This window comes from Podarcis vaucheri, assembly GCF_965113315.1.
Source record: "Podarcis vaucheri genome assembly, chromosome: 12".
NCBI lineage: Eukaryota > Metazoa > Chordata > Lepidosauria > Squamata > Lacertidae > Podarcis > Podarcis vaucheri.
In genome coordinates, this window is record NC_138750.1 from 52280635 (window position 1) to 52299431 (window position 18797).

At 39.8% G+C, this 18797-nt stretch overlaps 1 protein-coding gene across 4 annotated transcripts in view; it reads right to left on the bottom strand.

Moving 5' to 3' along the window:
* RBM33 (RNA binding motif protein 33) overlaps positions 1-18797 on the bottom strand; it is a 97151-nt gene that overhangs the window by 75764 nt on the left and 2590 nt on the right. For all 4 annotated transcript variants that reach the window (XM_082192185.1, XM_082192186.1, XM_082192184.1 and 1 more), the window contains exons 2-7: positions 14581-14659; positions 11772-11820; positions 7179-7255; positions 5068-5380; positions 3470-3589; positions 516-687 (exon numbers count right to left, since the gene is read on the bottom strand). In XM_082192185.1, the coding sequence (XP_082048311.1) occupies positions 516-687; positions 3470-3589; positions 5068-5380; positions 7179-7255; positions 11772-11820; positions 14581-14659 (810 nt within the window). The remainder of the gene's footprint in view (positions 1-515; positions 688-3469; positions 3590-5067; positions 5381-7178; positions 7256-11771; positions 11821-14580; positions 14660-18797) is intronic.

An 18797-nucleotide genomic window follows, 5' to 3' on the forward strand; every position in this document is an offset into this window, starting at 1 on the left:
ATTTCAGAGTTACATACACAGAATTGAGCCTCAATGTGCAGCTATTGGCTACTGTTACATGAACAAGACTGCATGAACCTCACTTTTAAACTGACTGTAGTTACCCATTATGGCCAAACTTGGGGGGAACTGCAGTTCATTTAGCCATAAGTTTGGGCGTAATAGGGAACCGTGACTACTCAAAAACTAGAAGCCTTATCTTCTGATATCCTCATGGCTCAAGGCTCATGCAGGCTCATTCATACAAGTCTAAATTGGCATTAGAATTAAAAAGGCCCATTGTGCATTTTTTTAAAAGGCAACCCAAAATTGAAATGGTAGGGAAAATATTATTTGTTACTTGCCACTAAAACTCTATTACAGACCAACTTGCCAAACACTTTGGTTTGTGTTTCTCTTTGCTCACTTTAGAGTAATGCTTACATATTCATACTAAACTGTACAAATAATGTGTTAGTTTGTTTAATTAAAAGCACCTAAATTCTAGTGCCATGACCACTAACCAAAAATCTTACCCAAAGTTTCTGGAATGTTTCTTCGCTCTCTTGTTACATCTGAAAGTCTAATGATTGTTCCTTCTTTCCGTTCAGTTTTGAAACGTAATCGACCAGATTCTTCGTCATCTTCCTCTTCTTCATCAGACTCTTCTTTGGTTTCTTCTTGAAGCTCTAGGTTTTCAACAACCGCCTATTAGCACAGGAGGATAAGTGTAAATTATTGGTCGGGTAGGTTTTCAATATCCTAGATTGAAGTTACTTTACATTGGCTATCTTTGCACATAGCACTAAATCATGATTTAGTCTTAAGTGTTTGACATTAACCCGAGCAAAGTCTGAGACTCACATGCTTCCTCCTCCCACATGTTCCTATTTCCCTTTCACATAAACTTTACTTGTTCTGTCATATGAGCCCAGATATTGCTGCTTAAAAACCCAACTCTGGTCAATTTAAAAGCAAGCCAACTTATGAAGACAGTGTGTATAACTAACTAGTTTGCTTTAAGCTACCATCTCTGGTTTGTACAAAACATGCCAATATTTGCTTATTCCGATCCTGATCCTACTTCTTGATGTGCTGCAAGAAAGCTCAGTACCCTATAAAAAAGAAGATTCAGCTAACACCATGAACTGAATCCTAGCTGCCTGGTGTTTCTAAGCCTTTTGTGAACACCCACCACTATTATTTGATTAGAATATTTCTAGACCAGAAAAAAACAAAAGGGGAAGATGTTTAGTATTAGGTGTAAGAGCTAGCACCCACGAATGAACAGCCACTTTCACACACTAATATAGTCTCATCAGGAAGCATGACAAAGAAGGAGGGGGAGCAAGTGGCTATGCTTACCAAAAGGTACCTAAAGCCATCAGTACAATGTAGCCACGAGGAAAGCAACTGTAGGTTATGAAAAATACAACTTCATGTGTACAGTTAGGAAATTCAAGCCAATATCCAATGCTTTATTGGACAGTTTTTGCCACATGCTCAAAAACGATAAAGGAAAACTAACATTACAGGTGAAAAAACTTTTAGATCTTGGGACTCGAAAATTCAGAAAAGATGGGGCTCTGGAGCTGTTTAGCTCACTGAAAGAAATGGAGGGAGGGATATAAATGCACTGTATACAAACTTGGGGTGGCTAACACAACAGAACAAGAAACATGAAGGAAGGGAGGAGGTGCTTATTACATACGCAGTACATTCATTCACCATATGGAGTTGAAATGAATCAAAAATGATAAAAATAGTGGCATATTCAAATGCTGTATTATTCTATTATTTGGACTCATCCAGATGCCTCAGCACTTTAAGTTCAGTCACTTTACTTTCTAAGCAGTTTTCAAGCCCTTGCAATTCTATTCTCTACCATTGTAACACAAGTAGAGCATGTGCATTTTGTGATACAGGAAATGCTTTCAACACACTTAAGAAAATACAACTCACCATGGGCTTTAAATGCCAAGTGAGCCAGTGGGTTCTGAGGAAAACACTAACTTGGGTGATGAGCCTTTATTTAAGATCATGAAGAAAAAAGCTAACTGCCTGTCAAACCATCTAGCTAAAGCTCCAACTTCCTAGTTTAAAAGAAACTGAGAACTAGGATGAAGAACCTTAAATCCAAAAGGATAATATAATCCCCTGCCTCAAATACTGGCGGAGAAAGCTAAGAGTGGCAGCTAGTCTCTTGCAGAAGAGGGGGGAAATAAAATGCGTCAAACAAAAATGAACTTATTGCTCAGGTAATAATTGGTCTTCTCATGGACGGCTGCCCTAAGTCACTCTGAATTTCTTGTCTCCATCTGCTGGCAAGATGTCTGTTCATCCAAAGTTCTTGAAGTGTCAAGTGTCAGAATTCTTGTGGCATATAGTATATGGCATTTTTATTAAAGGTTTGGCCTTGCTTAAGGCTTCATAACCCCTTGCCTCCATGGCCCCTCCAACTCTGAAGTGGATAAGATAGGTCAGGAAAAGAGAACTTTCTAATGACAACTCTTTAGAAGACTGGCTAACTAAAATCTTGCTTTGCCAATATTTCAACTGAAATAGGAACCACTAGTCTAAATTTAAACCTCTTTACAAGCAGATGGCCAGTGATGTCTGTTCAATGCAGATAATTCCCTCCAATGTTTTGAGAGCCTGAAGAAAATTAAATTACCATTGTACACAAGTGGCTCTAGAGAGATGAGTCAGTTCCACCAAAAGAGGAAAAAAGTAAACACAAATCAAGAGTTGTTATCACCATGTACAACTTATCAGTTGTGCAGCCCTACTTGTAATTAGGCTTATTTAATTACAAAGTGATGCCAAACAGGTTTATTTTTGGCCAAGAGCATACTAGTTCATGTTTCAAAGTCGCTTCAGGTGTTAATAAGAGAATAATGAAGAGAAAAAGCATAAACTACTAAAATCTGCAGGGGAGAGGTGTGTGTTTCATCCTTTCCCTCCTCTACCCTGGCCTACTGCCACAAACCCATACCACAGCTAACTGCCAACACTCCAAAAGTTAATGTTAACGTACAAGCTAAGGAAACTCATATATGAGAAGAAAAAGTGGGGCTGGCCAGTGAGTGGTCACTTGCAGAACTACAAGTAGCTGTGAGATCTGCCAGAAGAGGAGAAACACGTAACAGTGGGAGTAGCGGATGAGGAGGAGCTGAGCATTCCAGGCTTACTGTGTACGTGTCCCAAGGCCCTCAATGATAATGGCAACTGCTGTCTGTAGCTTAGAAATGTTGGCCATCCTGACAAATAGAGCCACTCATAGCTTAGACAAAAGAACATGTTTCAAAAGGCAAGGCTAACAAAGAATCATTGAACAGCTCCTCCTCCTATCGTTTCCAAAAAAGATTCACATGAGGACTGCCAAGAACAGACGCAAACCAGACAAAACCACTGACAATTCCTGAAATACTTTTCAATCCCTTGTGCTAAACAGTATTTTGCCTTTAGGATTTCACTTCTTCAAAAGTACCTCTTCCGACTCATTTGGAGGTGTCTGGGTGTCAGCAACCTCCTCCAATTCTTCTTCAGCTACATATTCTTGCTGTTCAATTGCTTGCTGCTCACTGTAGGACTGTATATAATCTTCATCCTGAAATAATTGCATGATGAAAACGTTTTAATCTTAAAATGCTTCTGCTTGTGGGAGGAAGCTTTGGGAGGACACAATTTCCATCTGAAGCTGCCTGGGTCTCTTGGTCACAACTGACTATTCTGTCAGAGCCAGTCTTAACCAGGGTTCCTTCTTAACCAGAATTTAAAGCTGGTTACAAGGAAAACCAAATAATGTTAACCATGATTTTAATGTAACACTTAGATGTGATTAAGGCTGAATAAGGAAGGGAAGAGGGAATTTGAGCATGTTAGTTAAAGGGAAGGGTGAGGGAAGAGATTGGGAACCTTTTTGTTTGGTAATGGCCCCAAGTAGCATGCTCTAAATTCAATCCATGTCGTAGGTACTAACGTCTCTTGCACAAACAACTAGTTTAGGAGAGTATAAACTATGAGTGGGAAACCTATGACTCTCCAAATTGGACTACAAACTCCATCATCCCATTCTGGCTCGGCTGAAGGGCCACAGGTGCCACCAGCCCTGATTGTTTCAACACAAAAGGATGGTTTCAACACAGTAAGTTAGGGTTACTATAACCACTGTAGCTATGAAACATTATGAACTAAATTAAGAGTAAATAGCACCAATTCCTTAAGATGTTTTTCTTTTCCAATTTTAGAGAAGGCTCTACTCCATTCATAAGCAGTGCAGCACGACTATAATCCAACAGTTTTGCCAAGAAGTATACTTCTTTCCCTTTAATATCATAACATATGCCCACAGAGTTATTTCTAGTAACTCCCAGCTACTAGATGCTTTACCACCTTGCACAACACTTTTTGACATGCTTTACAAGAAATAAATGAAGCAAGTTTAAAATATCAATGAATCTGTTGCTTTTTATAATTTTTTGTACACAATATTTTAGACAAACAGATAGTTATATTATTTTCAACTCAAGTTGGGCAACCGCTTCAGCAACTTAAACTGAAACAATTATGCATATGACATTTGGTGAAGTAACCTCCAACCTCTTTATTCAGCTTTAGACAGTTCTCAGTTACAAAAAAAAAGAGGAGGGGTGGAAAGGAGCAAGCAGGACATCAATCACTTTGGAATATTAGCACCTTAAAGATGTCTTTAGCAGGTCAATAATCTTTTCACCTTCGAAGGACTTTATCAGATCGTGTCTAAAGCCTGGATAAAAGCTTTTGCATTAAGTACTTCTAACAATTGGCACTGTCTCCCCACCACACAAAGCTGTTTTTTCCTTAAGGATACAATCCTCAAGGTCATGATTCTCAACTGCCTTCCAGAATGACAAAGGAGCATTACCTACAGCCAAACAAGCTGTCAACACAAACTTTGTCACAGCCTAGATAAAGAAACTGGCAGACAGTGATAATAGGTCTAATTTCCCCCACATCCCTAGGGAGGTAAACAGATTTCAAATCAGTCTAAAAACCTAGGCATGTGGAGCAATGTTATCTCAGATAATACAATAGAAAGAAACTCACTGTAAAATCATCTAGAGGTTCATTGATTTCGAGATCTAGCACTCCATCATTATAAATCTCTTCTTCTCCCTGATCTTCCCCATATTCTATTTGGTCTTCTGTCAGCTCAGCCTCTTGGCCTTCATACTGCCCTTCTTCTGTGTATTCCCCAGAATACTCTTCAGGCACTTCTGATTTGTCATAGCCCAGTTCATCCTCCCCTTGTTCATACTCTGAATCTTGCTCAACAGACTGATCATTGGCATGCTCCGAGAGTTCAAAGGATGTAGCTACTTCAGATGTAGCATTAAGACTAACTGTGACACCTTGAGTACTATGATAAGAGTAAAAAAAAGGAAAGATGAAAAATCAATACATTAACCACAGTATGACAGCAGGTTGTGTGCATGTGCATTCTGTACAGGATGCACATAGAGCATCTGCATTCAATAGCAAAGTGCATAGCTCACACATCGACTTGACTCTATGCCACAAACTCATAATATGCATACTTATACCACAGCTTATCATCAGCTGCAGGCTATTTGACCAGAGGGATCAAACCAACCAGATGGTCTAACAGGTTAGGCTGACAAGATGTACAAGGTAGCCAAGCAAGCTGCAGTTCATGTTAATTCCCAGACTACCGTACACTATCACAACACTCACTACTCATCAGCCTGAGCTACATTAATGCTGCCAGACATCAATTTGGACTTTCATTCACTTTTATTTCTTACAATGAAATAATGCTTTTAAAGGGGTAGGGCTGTTTGAATAGACTTTGAATTGGAATTTGCATCGTCTGTAAAAGTTCTATTTTAAATGTGTCCTCAAAATGTCTTATCTAGAATTTGAGGATTCAGAAGAAGTTAACCAACAAATTCTGCAGTAAAAGCCAGAATTTAGCCAACTATAGGACCTCCCCCACCTTAAAATGCCCTTAACTATCCAGAAGTAACAATCCTCTAGTTTTCTTGCCTATCTTTCAAAAAACTATGACACGTTAAAGACATAGAGATGAACAAATTAATGCAGAAGAGAGTATGGGACTGAATGTTGGAAGTTGTGCACCAATGCAAATTATTAGGATTTCCATCCAATTAAAAGAAAACCTAGTTGACCAGTTAACTCTACAGATTAACTGTAATCCAGTCAAATTGTTAGGTTTGTGTATGAATAAAAACAACCTTTTTTAGGCAACAATCATATAATGTATAATATCCACTGTTAGCCAGACTCAGAATAGACCCAATGAAATCAATGGACATAAGTTCATTATTTTCAGTGGGTCTACTCTATGATTACTCAGACTTCATTGGATATCTCTCTAGGTGTTTAAAATTATACACGTTACCACAGGTATCACCTAAGGAGAGGCCTTGTTACCTACACAAGGAAATATGGGGCTTGCCATCTGAGGTTTTCAGAAGTATTCACTGCTACAGAACATTGCAGTGATGTGGGATGGAATTTTTTCCAGTGCTTTATTGTTTTACAGGAAAAAAAAATGTTTCATACATTCATTAGTAACAATAAATGAATGACAACTGCATATGTTATATTAGATAAGCTTGGCAATTTCAACATTTTCAGCTTTGTTCACTAAACAGAAGTAAAATAAACATGCTAACTGTTACTCTGGGAATTTAGAAAAACTGTCAATGCAGACTGAAAAATTTCAAATGCAAATTACCCTGTTATTATAATTCATGTAAGAAACTACAAAATTTTCAGACAAATCCACACAACTACTTTTTAGCTGATAAAATATTTTTATTTTAAAATATTTTTAGACAATTATATATTGCAGGCCTAAAATTTAACCAATTATTCAATTGGAATGTCTCATTAAAAATGAACTCCTGTTGGCTTCCAAAATGGAAACCAACTTTTTAAATCAGAATAGCACTGCTGAATGCATCTGAGAAAACAGGCTGTATATAGCAGCTGTATTTTCTTCAACTTAGTCTCAAATGTGAATTTCTAGTCATACTCTTCCAATGTAAAAAGTAACTTATCTTCTCTTCCCAGTGTGAAACACTTGTACAACCCTATTTCGGTAAGACTCATTCAAGGCACTGATCTAGAAACCCAATTACATTACTGGAGCGAAGTAGTAAGAGACAAACCTGAAATGTTGGTCCTCTTCGTTGTCACTCTGTAGAAGATCATCATTCAGTTCTTCATCTGACATATCTGACTGCGTCTAAATTTTAAATTTAAAGAATTGCCCTTGAGATAACCCAAAATGTAACATTTAAGAACACAGCAAAGAAGGCTGCTCTCTCAGCAGTGAACCTTTAACAAGGGAATTATCAGTTAAGCAGCATTCTTTCATGATTTAACACTGTTCTATGGCTTTACTCTGAACAGCCCATGAACCAATTGATTAGATATCTTCAATATTTTCAGACTCAAAGCCCACTTTTAACCCTAACATCTTTTACCACATATATACATGGTGGTAGCGCTCCTGTTGCGACCCACCTTCAATCAGGCTGCTTCAACCCACCAGTTGAAGACCATTGGATTAGAAGAAAATAGTAGAAAACTTTGTATTTAAACGGGCTGCATAAAAAACTGATGAAAATTCGTATTTAAAAAATCAACATTCACAAGCAATTTCAAAACTCACAGCAACAGCCTGACTTTGAAGAAGGAAAGCACATTTTCCAATATTAGGGCTAGACTATGTAATAAAAAATCAGTGTGGTGCAGTGGCAAGAGTGTTTGATTTAAATCAGAGAATCAGAGAAGTTTAAATCTCAGCTCAGTCTCAATACAGTAAGCCGACAACTTACGTGGGGTTATGTGTCAGGGATTGGGCCTAAAGCCAAAATTGTGTATAATCAAAACACATCAGGTGCAATGGTGGGAGGGCTTGTCAAAGCAGTTTTTCCTCTACGTCCATCCCATTTCCACCTCCTTTTCCATTATTATTATTATTATTATTATTATTATTATTATTATTATTATTATCAAGCACATAAAGCTGTATGCGCACAAGGTATGTGCATAAGATGTAGGCTTACTGAACTCAAAAGGCATCTTTGGGCCAATCACTATCTCTAAGCTTTACAACAATTTGTTAAGGAAGGTTAGGACAGAAGGGAGAGACTTGTGTATGCCACCCTAAACTCCTTGGAAGAAGGCTGGTATAAATAATAAAGTGGTTTGAAAGTGGTAACCGTGAGATCTTACAAGACTCCTCAGAATCAGAGCTTACATTTGAAGAATGTCTACTGCCTATGAAAAACATACCAGTGTCTGTTATAAATATAAATATTTATAAATATTTATAGAGTAGTGGAATGGAAATGAACAAGAGGCCACACAAAGGGAAGATAAAAAGAATCTGGTTTTTGCACAATCACATATTAGGGTTTCTAACTTGATCTCTTGACCAATAGGAGTTTGTAGTACCAAAGTTTGTGGCAACACTGCTGGCTAGAAGGTTCTATTGGCAAGACAAGAGACCAGAAACTGTGCCATGAAAACTAAACACCAAACAAAACTGGAAAAAAGCCAACAATTACTGCTGAACTTACAGAAAAACTCCTCTCACAGCAGCATGCTACATGACAGTATACTTAAAAGATGTGACCTTGGGACAATAAAGTGGGTTTTATTGGGCAGGTGTGATGGTGAAGCACTTAGGATTTAACAAACATATGTATATTCAGCTCTCTCTTACTCAACATCTAAAGGCTGCTATTCTAAAGGTTATTTTTGTTATTTTATGTGCTTATTTATAAAATTTGTGTACTGCCCTTAATTCAAAGATCTCAGGGCAGTTCACAGTGTATAAATACAAAATAAAACCATAAAATACATAATAAAAACAAGAAAAACAAGAAAACACACACCTGCAACACACTTAAAAGGATATAGGATATAAATCAGCCAAAGGCCTGGTTGAAAGGCTAACTGGGAAAGATCTAGAGACAGAAAGTGTGTGGAAATTGGAAGGAGTTCAGAGAACAGCAGCAAAATTGCTAAAGGTTGGATAAGCTGTTATGCTGCTCTGAACACCTTCCAATTTGTTAATTGTGTTGTCAACATTTGTTTCCATCCAACAGAAAGCAGGTCAAGTAACCAAAAAAGAGGCATATTAGTACAACTTGTTTTAAAGGACAACATATACAATTTTAAATTAACCCAAAAAAGACAATTTTAAAAGCAGGCTAAAAAAATTATTTGAAAAAAGAAATAGCTTGATCATTAAGTAGAAGATTAACAAAATGCAACAGGGATGAATAAAGTGAAACAACAGATCTACTACTGTTTGCTTTGTTTAAAAATGCTGCAAGGAAAATGATAGGGAAACCACCACATGATAGGTTTAAGAAGCAGTATGACAAGCAACAAGAGGCTAGATCAGGCATAGGCAAACTCGGCCCTCCAGATGTTTTGGGACTACAACTCCCATCATCCCTAGCTAACAGGACAAGCGGTCAGGTATGATGGGAATTGTAGTCCCAAAGCTTCTGGAGAGCCGAGTTTGCCTATGCCTGGGCTAGATTGCACTAAACAATGGGTTAGACCAAACCCAAGTTAGCTGGACCCACTGAAGTCAATGATATTCAAGTCATGACTCAAAGGCAGTTAGAGAGTATGTACAGTGGTACCCCGCAAGACGAATGCCTCGCAAGACGGAAAACCCGCAAGACGAAAGGGTTTTCTGTTTTGGAGGCGCTTCGCAAGACGAATGTCCCTATGGGCTTGCTTCGCAAGACGAAAGCCCATAGGGAAATCTCCGGGGACCTGTTTTAAATTGCTGGCGGTCGGGAGCAAAGACTTTCGCCCACAGCCGGCCTTCAGAAGAGGTCCTGGACCTCTTCTGAAGGCCGGCGGGGGGCAAAAGTCTTTGCTCCCCCCCGCCTGCCTTCCCGGGACAGCGGAGACTTCTCCGCTGCCCCGGGCGATCTTAAAATGCTGGTGGGCGGGAGCGAAGCGTTCGCTGCCGACCCCCAGCATTTTAAAATCTCCCCGGGACAGCAGAGGCTTCGCTCCCGCCCGCCAGCATTTTAAAATCGCCCCGGGACAGCAGGGGCTTTTAAAATGCTGGCGGTCGGCAGCAAAGCCCTCCTGTCCCCGGAGCTTGCAGGGCGGGAGGTGGGAAGAAGGGCTTTTCTTCCCACCGCCAGCCTTCAGAACAGCCTTCTGAAGGCTGGCAGTGGGAAGAAAAGCCCTTGTTCCCCCCCTCCCCAGCCTTCAGAAGAGGTCAGGGGACAGACTGTCCCCGGACCTGGTCTGAAGGCGGTTTCCCTAGGAACGCATTAATTGATTTTCAATGCATTCCTATGGGAAACCGTGCTTCGCAAGACGAAAAACTCGCAAGAAGAAAAAACTTGCAGAACGAATTAATTTCGTCTTGCGAGGCACCACTGTACTTGCCACAAGTGTTTATGCTTTGTGGCCCACAATTTTTACTATCGTAGTAGCCAAACCACAATAACCCTTCCTTTGTTGACCTTGTACTGCAGCTCTGCATGAGATCAAACACAATCCCCTACTCCACTCTAAGCCTTGGGTTTGGAGCTACAAAGAGGTAACTTGCTAGTTTGTATGCCTAGACAACTCCAAAGCTGGGAAGGTGGCTCTAATGCATTACAGGCTGGGGTCCACTTGCCACAGCAACCACAGAACCTTGTTTATAATGGATAGTCCGTCCTCATTTGATTTACTACATATACAGACCTTGTCTCAAAGAAAAGCATCCATGTTTAACATCAAACAGGACTAATAGCTACATCAAGTATAGCAATGCATTCTTTGGAGAACACTGGTATTTTTCAGTGCAAAGTTAACACAAATTACTGAATTCACGACTCTGCATAAAATATCAATATGCTCATTTTACTTTTGCCAGCCCACAGAAATGGGAAAACAGCTATTAAAAGGAGCCTAACAAGCTTTCCATCTCCAAACCTCTGGGAAATTTTCTCAGCCCTCCTCTGATTTCCATAATTTCACAAAGCGCTAGTAACATTTTGGCATCCATCTGTCTCAGGAGACAATGGCAGGGGTAAAGACACACGCTTTATTGCAAGTGGGGCAGATGAAGGTGCTTTGCTGCTGCAGGTGCACCACGGAGTTTATTCTCTCTGTGCTCCTCCCAGCGGTCATTTCTCCTCTGGTCACTACTGTTGAAACATGAACTGATTGTCTGTTTCCAGGCACTACTATAAGGGCCAGAAAAGCTGAATGCTGCAAATCTGATGGCTTTCAATCCTGTATTCAAATATCTATTTTTTTGCACTTGCCTGGCAAGATCATTGATACTTGGTATACAAAGCTCCTGCTAAATATTCAGGTGAGAGTTTAAAAAGAGCTATTTGTCATTATTAAACAAGAATATTGAATACTTCAAGTTTCCCTTCAATGCAACCGCTCTATATAACCAACCTTTGGCCTTATAACAGGTCCTTCTAGCAGTAGCTTCTGTGTACATTTATGTTCATAACTGCCCTCACACCACTTTGTGAAGCAAGCAGGAGAAACTGCCAATCATTCCATATATGAAAGAAATAGCACCGGCTGGGAAACCTGGCTTTGTTGAACTCTTTTCAGGCTGCCATATACAAGCACATGCTTGAAGATAAACACAATCAGGTTACTGTCAGAGCTGCTCCAATACACTCTACAAAAACAGAAAACTGGCAGAACCAAAGAAGTTAATGTCTTTTTTACATATTTATGCATACAGCTTACTTATTTACCTTTTTGCCAGCCAGCAAATCTTCTCCTAGCAAGTCATCGTCTAATTCACTGGAAGAAAAAATCATTCACAGACTTACAATGAGCTTTCTGAAGCAAGGATTCTAAAAGCTATTGTAGTAATTCATAAAATAGTCAAAGTTATAGAAATGAGGAAGCAATTTCAGGGTTGCCATATTTCAAAACCAGTTTTTTTTAAGGAAACTACCAAAATAAAAACTCTGCTGTTATGGGAGCCTTTCGTCTGAATAGTGAGATAAAAATACTTTAAATAAATAAACAATTAAATTTATTATTATTTAGGTGACTTAAAGGCTAGAGACAAATAGTTACATAGTGCTTCATGATGATTCTAAAAGAACTTATGGTTTCCATTTTACCACCAGTTATTTAATATTGAATCCTCCAGATCATTTTTGCCCACTGACTCTTAACAGTACTGAAGAACAGCAAATTAAATAGAACAAATGCAAAACACATTTTGATGTATCTAATTTTAAAGAAAGATTAGCAGTCTCAAAACCATAGTTAGTGCTTGATTTAACTCCTTTCAAGAAAAGCTACTTACCACAGCGTAAACCTCTCATGGAAAGAGGCAGGGAACTTACTGAGGATAAGGAGTGTCACAAAGGAAGACTGCCAATCTTCATATAATGTAATTCCAACACATTATCAACATTGCTAGGGGTTCTTTTGGCTCAAGTTTGTGGTCACCAAGATATTATCACTCCTTCTCCCCGATAGCTCAGTCTGGTTTTGCCATATGTTGGAGCAACATTCAAGCCTGTCTTGTCTTAGTTATCTAGACTCTGTTTGGAGCTCTCCAGGGTGCTACTTACTGTAACTGCCGTTTTAGGACTGCAACCTCTGCTTTCTTTGCCTGATCTTACTTGGTCATGCTCACTGGCATCCAACCTCAAGATTACTAAACCTTGCCCAACTGGAATCCAGTCTCTCCTTGACCTGGCTTTGTTGACTGGATCCTGAACTGGCACTAGCAGTGCATGACCTTGCAACCCTGAACTAGCACACACATCCACTCAGGCTAGAACCCTTACCACTGACAGAACACCAGTCTCCTAATGTTTTCTCCTGAAATTAAACATGCATGGGGAGAAATGCTCATTGCTATTCAGGACAATAGGTCAGGAGGCCATTCATCAAAACCACCCTAAAGATACTGCATTAGAAAGAAAGTGAAAGTTCACCTATACAATTTCTGAAGAGAACACATATCTAAGAGAAATCAACTATTCGAGCTGAAAAAAGCAACAGTTTGAATAACCTACAATTCCTATTGCTTCCTCTTATCAAAGATTTCCAGCAACTTTCTTCCTCCACATCTCCTCTGTTCCCACCCCACAAAGAAGTGGAAGCATTTGCTGTTGAAAAGCAGGTGCTAACTGGGATGGGGACACCAATATCCTTTCCAAGTGGCAAGAAAGAATTCAGCTATGAAGTAGTAGTAACCAGATATAAAAGCAAGCTGCCATTCTAGTGGTGTTCACAGTGCGAAACATTTGGAAGAAAAAAGGATTGTGTGCTAATATTACACCATGGGGGCCTGATCCTATGCTGTGCTGCAAAGAAATAATGCCCTGCTGCACTCATGTCCTGGCTGCTGACTAAAGCAGCAGGAATCACCATTGCTGGAACTCTGGAACTATCTCAAAGTAGTACAGAGTACCAAAAGAGTGTAGGGCACAACTATTATAGGCCACTTGAACCTAACTGTACACAATGATAGCATTTTCAGAGACTCTTCCCTAGCTACAGCCACCATCTGTAACCCTACACATCTTCCTATACTATGAAGATCTGAAATAGTGCCAGAGTGGCAGTACTAGTTGCAGTTGCTGCTTTGGTGAACACTGTCTTGTTTCTTAGCTGAATACTGGGGACAGGGCTCTCACTGTGACGGTACTCTGCTTGTGGAACATTCTTCCCTGGCAGATTTGCCTGGTACCGATCCTGGTGTCAAAGACTTTTGTTTATTTTCCCACAAGTTTTATTTAACTCTTACTGCTTGTTTTAATGCTGCTGTTTAATGCTGTTACCTGTTTTTTAGTACTGTGTTTTAATGTTCTATTATTTATTTTAATCGTACTTTGGTAAGTTTGTAAATGTTTATATTTAAGGGCACCACAAAAATGTTAACAAAAAATAAATATGTAACCTGTTTTGAGATCTACAGGAATGATAATGTGCAAGGCACTCAATACTGCTAGGAACTGTTGCATTCAGTTTGCCTTAAGATCTAGGGGCACCAACAACGCAGTTCTCTACAACTTGCCTTGTATAAGAAGCTGCTGTAAGCCAATGCAGCACAACCCTTTGCTTGCATCACAACAGAAGGTAGTCCTGGGTTTGAAGTCTCTAATATTTGCCACTAGCGTTAATAGGAAAAATAGCAAAAGTCAATTTAGATATTAAAAAATGTTTAAGAGGATTTTTAGGAATCTGTTTGTATCCAAGATAAAACATGTTATGCTTTAAAGCAAAAATACTTTTCCCCATGGAATTCTCTCTTCTTAACTAAACTACATTTAGTTATGAAGCCAACTGCAAGAGCAAGTCTTACCCTGCCAACATTTTATGCAATGTTCTTCATTATACTAGACTTGTTCATGTCTCCAGACTAAGCTCTTCACGACAGGTGTACATTATCCACAACTGAGCATATGACACAAACACAGCAGGCATATAACTTCATTAGTGTATGAATTTGCACTTTAAAAAAGCAGGATACAAAATACAAACTCAAAAAAATTGGAATACCATATAATGAAAAACATTTTTAAAAGGGCTTACCTGTCCCAGTCTTCATCTCCAGTTCTCCTCCTCCAAGATCTTTCTGCACCAGGCTTATCAAACTGATCAAAGTCATCATCTGCAAGCAGAAGACATTTAGTGATTTGCACAAGAATACAGAAAGAAAATCACAGATCATAAAACAGCAGTGCTGACATTTTCTCTCCTTAGAACTTGCCAATTGCTCTTACACTTGTTCTTCTATGAGAAGAACTGAAAAATATACTAGACTTATTAAACTGAAAGGAATCCTTCTAGTTTGCCAGTAGTACCATTAATCTTCTCAATTCCATTATGTTATTGATGCTGTTCACTGCCACTGTTTTCTGCTTTCTTTGATCTTTTGATTGCCTGTTATTATGTTGCTTTTATCAATTGGGACTTGGGTGCTCCACTGAGAATCATCTTAAATAAATGTAAGCTATTTTACGTTACAATGGTAAAAACCACAGTACCCTATGACAGCAAGTTCCATAGGTTAACATGCACAATAGAAAACCAAATTAAGTTTGCCACTTATTAATAACAAGACTAAAGGGCATATTGTAAAGCAAGGGATGACTATTTTCTGTGCTTGTCTGAAGTGGTACATGTCTCAGCTGATTTTTGCATTTAAGATTTCTATTAAGCTGCCATGGACATTAATTTAACAGAAAAACCTGATATTCTTAAAACAGAGGTTTAACATTAAAACTCCACCAATTCCTAGTTTTCAGTAACTCCTTCCTGCTGTGAAAGACATTCCATGCATATGCAGGAAATTGACAGAAAGCCTATTCTTTTTTTCTGCAAACAAGAATATGGATTTCAGAAAGCTTTCCTGCCCTGAAATGTTACCTCTGTACAAAAAGTCACGTGACATCCTCTTCAATATGCAAAAGCCATCATTACTACTCAGGTACTGACACTCAGGTACTGACACTGTGAGAGCCATTACTCCTCCTTGTGGCTGTTCCACTAAAAAAACTTCTCAATAACCGCACACCCTCTGAAAATTCAACTGGTACCAATGTCTAGTTTTAGACACCAGCTGAAAACCTGCCTCTTTCATCAGACTTATTAATGCAGAATGAAGCTGAGACTGCAAAAAACAACAACTATTAAATGTTCTGTTATATAGCTAATCTTAATGTCTTTCATTGCAGTATTTATTGTTGTAACCCACCCCAGGGTCCTAGTATTAAGGCAAGGACCTAAGTTTATAAAACAAACAAATGTACCTTTTGACAAGCTAAATGTGCCTACTATAAGTATGGATCTTGTTATTACTCACAAATTCATTTGACATGACTCTTAGGAGAACAATTCCCCCATGTGTTTCAACATCTACATGAAACTGTTGGGAGAAGCCACATCAAGGTTAGGATTGATGAGTCATCAATATGAAGAGGACACTCAGCTATGACTCATTTTTCTGTCTGCTCATTTCAAGGAGGCTGTTGAACTCTGAACACCTGTCTGGAAACTCTACTGGGTTGGTCGAAGTTGAGCGAGCTTAAACTTAATCCAGGTAAAATGAAGGTGCTGTAGATGACTGTGAATAGATATTTCAAGTTGTTCAGGACTTTCTACTTCAGCAACAACCACTTGATTAGAGCTCAGAAGCAAGCGGGTAACCAATGCAGTTCTTTTAGGAGTGGCACAATATGCGCCTGGCCAGTTAGCACCCTGGATGCCACTTTCTGCAGATCAACTAACAGTGTTCAAGGTCAGCCAAACACAGAGCACATTACAACAATCCAATACAGAGGTCTACAAAACCATGCACTACTGTTTCTAGGTATTCTCCATCAAGGATGAGACATGGTTTGCAAACCTAGGTACTCTTCACTACCTAGGCTTCAAATTATCACACTGAATCTAGCAGTATCCCCTCTCCAACTTTCAGGGCAAGTGCAAACCAACCCAGAGCTGGCAGATCTTTCATTTTCTAAACCCAAGAACCAGGAACACACAGCACCTCTATCTTGTCTGGATTCAATTTCAATGTGCTGGCACACATTCAGCCCAATGCCACCTTCAGGCAACTGCTTCTCCTGATTCAGAGGCAAGAGACAGACAGACAGAGCTGGGTGTCATCAACATACTAATGACACTTCATTCAAAATCCCCTGATGACAGCTTGCAACAACTTCATTTAGACGTTGAACATCATCAGAGAACAGACTAAACCTACAGGACACCGCAGGTTATATCTCATGGTGCTGAATCGTAGTTCCCCAATGCTACTTTCTGGGAATAACCTCTGGAACAGACCTATTGCAAAACAATGCCTCTCAATCTCAATCCATGAAGCCCCACTAGAATAAAAGATACTATGATCAACGGTATCAAGAGTCACCAAACTGAAAAATGTGTAAGGCTGTACTCCCAGCATTCCTCTCCCAAACAAAAGTAATCAATTACAGTGGTACCTCAGGTTAAGTACTTAATTTGTTCTGGAGGTCCATACTTAACCTGAAACTGTTCTTAACCTGAAGCACCACTTTACCTAATGGAGCCTCCTGCTGCTGCTGCGCCGCTGGAGAACGATTTTTGTTCTCATCCTGAAGCAAAGTTCTTAACCTGAAGCACTATTTCTGGGTTAGCGGAGTCTGTAACCTGAACCGTATGTAACCTGAAGGGTATGTAACCCGAGGTACCACTGTACTACAACCTCAGTAGCCTTAAACCAGATTAAGGTGGATCTAAATAATCCACTTCATTAAAGCCATGCTTGTAGTTGGGTCAATATCACTTTCTCAAGCACCTTGTCCCTTCCCCTTGCCAAAAGAGGATATTGATGACTGGAAGATTTGTTAGGAACTTCAGTGTCCAGGGAAGTCCTCATTGAGCACAGATGGCACTTCCCTCTCCCACAATGAGTATTTGCCACACACTGCACCCTCCAATTCAACCCCCCTGGACCCAGTCAGGTTTAATAAGCCATTGAGGCAAGAGTTGAAAAGACAAGTGATAGGCCACCCTGTAAGTTTACATTAAGACTTTCTTATATCAGTGGAAGATCTCATTAATTTCAAGATTAAAGAAAAAGAAAATTTTGTTCATATAAATGTGAAGAAAGCAGTCAAAGTAATACCTTCATCCAGAAATGAATCTAGGCCCCATTGTGCAAAAAGTGGTTTAGGTAATCAGTGTCTGCCAAGCAATTACAGTGGTACCTCAGGTTACAGGAGCTTCAGGTTACAGACTCCGAGTACCTCGGGTTAAGAACTTTGCTTCAGGATGAGAACAGAAATTGTTCAGCGGCGGCACAACGGCAGCAGGAGGCCCCATTAGCTAAAATGATGCTTCAGGTTAAGAACACTTTCAGGTTAAGAACGGACCTCCAGAACAAATTAAGTTCTTAACCCGAGGTACCACTGTAGTTCTGTTAAGAGCAGTGGTTCTCAAAGGGTGTTGTGTGTCACACTGGTGTGGCAGGAGAGGATGGCAAGTGTGACGGGAAGATTCAAGGAAAATCAAAGAAACATTTAAATATTTCCGTGTAATATATAAGATCAAAGTATTTTTTTATTTGCAGAGCATGGGGCATCTTTTCAAAATGAGAGCAAGAGCATCAAGTGATACTGAGGACAATCCTAACTGTGATCCAAAATCACCAATTGAACAGAGTTCTGCGAACAGTATTGGCTATTCTTCTACACTTCTCCACAACATATTGTTATGAACAGAGATTTTCAGCTGTCATAAATGTGAAAGATCAGAAAAGAGAAAGGTTTATTTGTGTTGATGAGGAGATGAGAGTTTGTCTGAAATTAGACCTAACATAAATGAGATTAAGGTAAAGGTAAAGGTACCCCTGCCCGAACGGGCCAGTCTTGACAGACTGTGGGGTTTGTGCGCCCATCTCACATTTATTGGCCGGGGGCCAGCGCTGTCCGGGGACACTTCCGGGTCACGTGGCCAGCGTGACATCGCTGCTCTGGCGAGCCAGAGCCGCACACGGAACGCCGTTTACCTTCCCGCTGGTAAGCGGTACCTATTTATCTACTTGCACCCGGGGGTGCTTTCGAACTGCTAGGTGGGCAGGCGCTGGGACCGAACAGCGGGAGCGCACCCCGCCGCGGGGATTCGAACCGCCGACCTTTCGATCGGCAAGCCCTAGGCGTTGAGGCTTTAGCCCACAGCGCCACCCTAACATAAATGAGATTACCTGGTTTATAATTATATTTTGGGAATGATTCATCTTCTTATGTAGCTGCATTGTTTCATAC